Source organism: Mandrillus leucophaeus, unplaced genomic scaffold (assembly GCF_000951045.1).
Source record: "Mandrillus leucophaeus isolate KB7577 unplaced genomic scaffold, Mleu.le_1.0 Scaffold1353, whole genome shotgun sequence".
Classification (NCBI taxonomy): Eukaryota; Metazoa; Chordata; class Mammalia; order Primates; family Cercopithecidae; genus Mandrillus; species Mandrillus leucophaeus.
In genome coordinates this window covers 233,909-235,360 of record NW_012101314.1, presented here as the reverse complement: position 1 = coordinate 235,360, position 1,452 = coordinate 233,909, and the positions used below count along the sequence as shown (strand labels likewise).

The 1,452-nt window shown below is 51.2% G+C and overlaps 1 protein-coding gene across 1 annotated transcript in view; it reads right to left on the bottom strand.

The window, feature by feature from the left end:
- The window catches only part of DRAM1 (DNA-damage regulated autophagy modulator 1), a 57,271-nt gene extending 55,825 nt beyond the window's left edge, over positions 1-1,446 (bottom strand). Inside the window, exon 1 of the mRNA XM_011973201.1 lies at positions 1,269-1,446. Within this exon, the coding sequence (XP_011828591.1) occupies positions 1,269-1,399 (131 nt within the window). The 5' untranslated portion in view covers positions 1,400-1,446. The remainder of the gene's footprint in view (positions 1-1,268) is intronic.
- Between the last annotated feature and the right edge of the window lie 6 nt (positions 1,447-1,452).

The following is a 1,452-nucleotide window of genomic DNA, read 5'->3' as shown; positions in this document are numbered from 1 at the left end:
AGTCCCAGCTACTCGGGAGGCTGAGGCAGGAGAATGGCGTAAACCCGGGAGGCGGAACTTGCAGTGAGCTGAGATCCGGCCACTGCACTCCAGCCCCGGCGACAGAGCGAGACTCCGTCTCAAAAAAATAAAATGAAATGAAATGAAATGAAATAAATAAAATAAAATAAAATAAATTTTTTTTAAAAAAATGCTAGTCCCCTCCTGCTTAATCTTTGTTTCCCCTTTCTCCACACTCCCCACCCCCGCCCCAAAAAAACGAAACAAACAAACAAACAAAAACAAAAAAAAACCAAAACACAGAACATTGTTCACCAGACAGAATGGCTGCAGGGAAGAAGACGCCCTACATTTTCTATCATAGCAGTAACAAACCTTGGGTGTCACCAACCTTATCATCTGTTCACCAACCAATGCATGTCCAGAGGAGTCACACTACTTAGATAAGAATGGATGGTTCTAACGTTTAAAGAATCCCGCCACTATGAGAAAGGCACTGAGCTGGAACCCACATAGGAGGATCAGATCATTGTCCCTGGCACTGAAGTGCCCCTCAGGAAAGGTAGAGGCCAAAGCACAGGAAAACTGAATGGGTAAAATAATACAAAAGATGTCACAAGTTGTCGACAAGTTGAGGGCTTTGGGGTCACAGTGTCCAGAGGTGTCTGGTGCAGCTCCAGAGAATTTAAGCCAGACTTCCAAGGACCTGGGGGCGGCACAGTGTTGCTTTCTGCATGGCTGGGTGTGAATTCTGCTCCTACCATTAACTAGTGTGACATCAGTGTCACGTTGATGATATTTCATCAATTTTACACCACGGCTCCCTTGCAGGAAAAATGAGCCCAAACATCCACTTCAAGGGATGTTGGGATGCAGAAGTGAAAATAGTGGCTGTTTAGCATATACCTGGATCTACCTCTTGTACAATACATGTCATCTATCAGGACCCATCTTGTTCCAAATATCGCCTGAGAACGTCCTGCTGAGATTCTGTCCCATACCCAGACTGAAAGCTCTACCGTCTATCCTGAACCTCTCCTTGCTGCCACCCTGTTTCACGCTCCGGGTACAAGCAAAAGTGCTCAGCGCCCCACCCACTGCCTCCCTAAACATCCCAGGCTGTTGGGAGCACCTCTCCTCCTGCTCACACCTTAGCCTGACCACACGACGCCCCCAGCTGGGTCCGGACGCCTTCCCTCCCCATCAGCAGCGCTCCTTCTGGTCCCTGTGCCTGCTCCTGGGGCCCCGGCGCCCACCCTGCCTCTCACCTGATGTAGGGGAGGAAGGGGTTGACGTGCCCGGAGAGCACGGCGACCACGTAGGAGATGATGAAGGCGGCTGACGACCAGGTCACCAAGAGGAAGGGGACGAAAGCCATTCCCCTCAGGAAGCACAGCATCGCGCCGCCGCCGCCAACAGAGTGCTGCGCCCAGCCAGGCCAGGCGCCGGGTT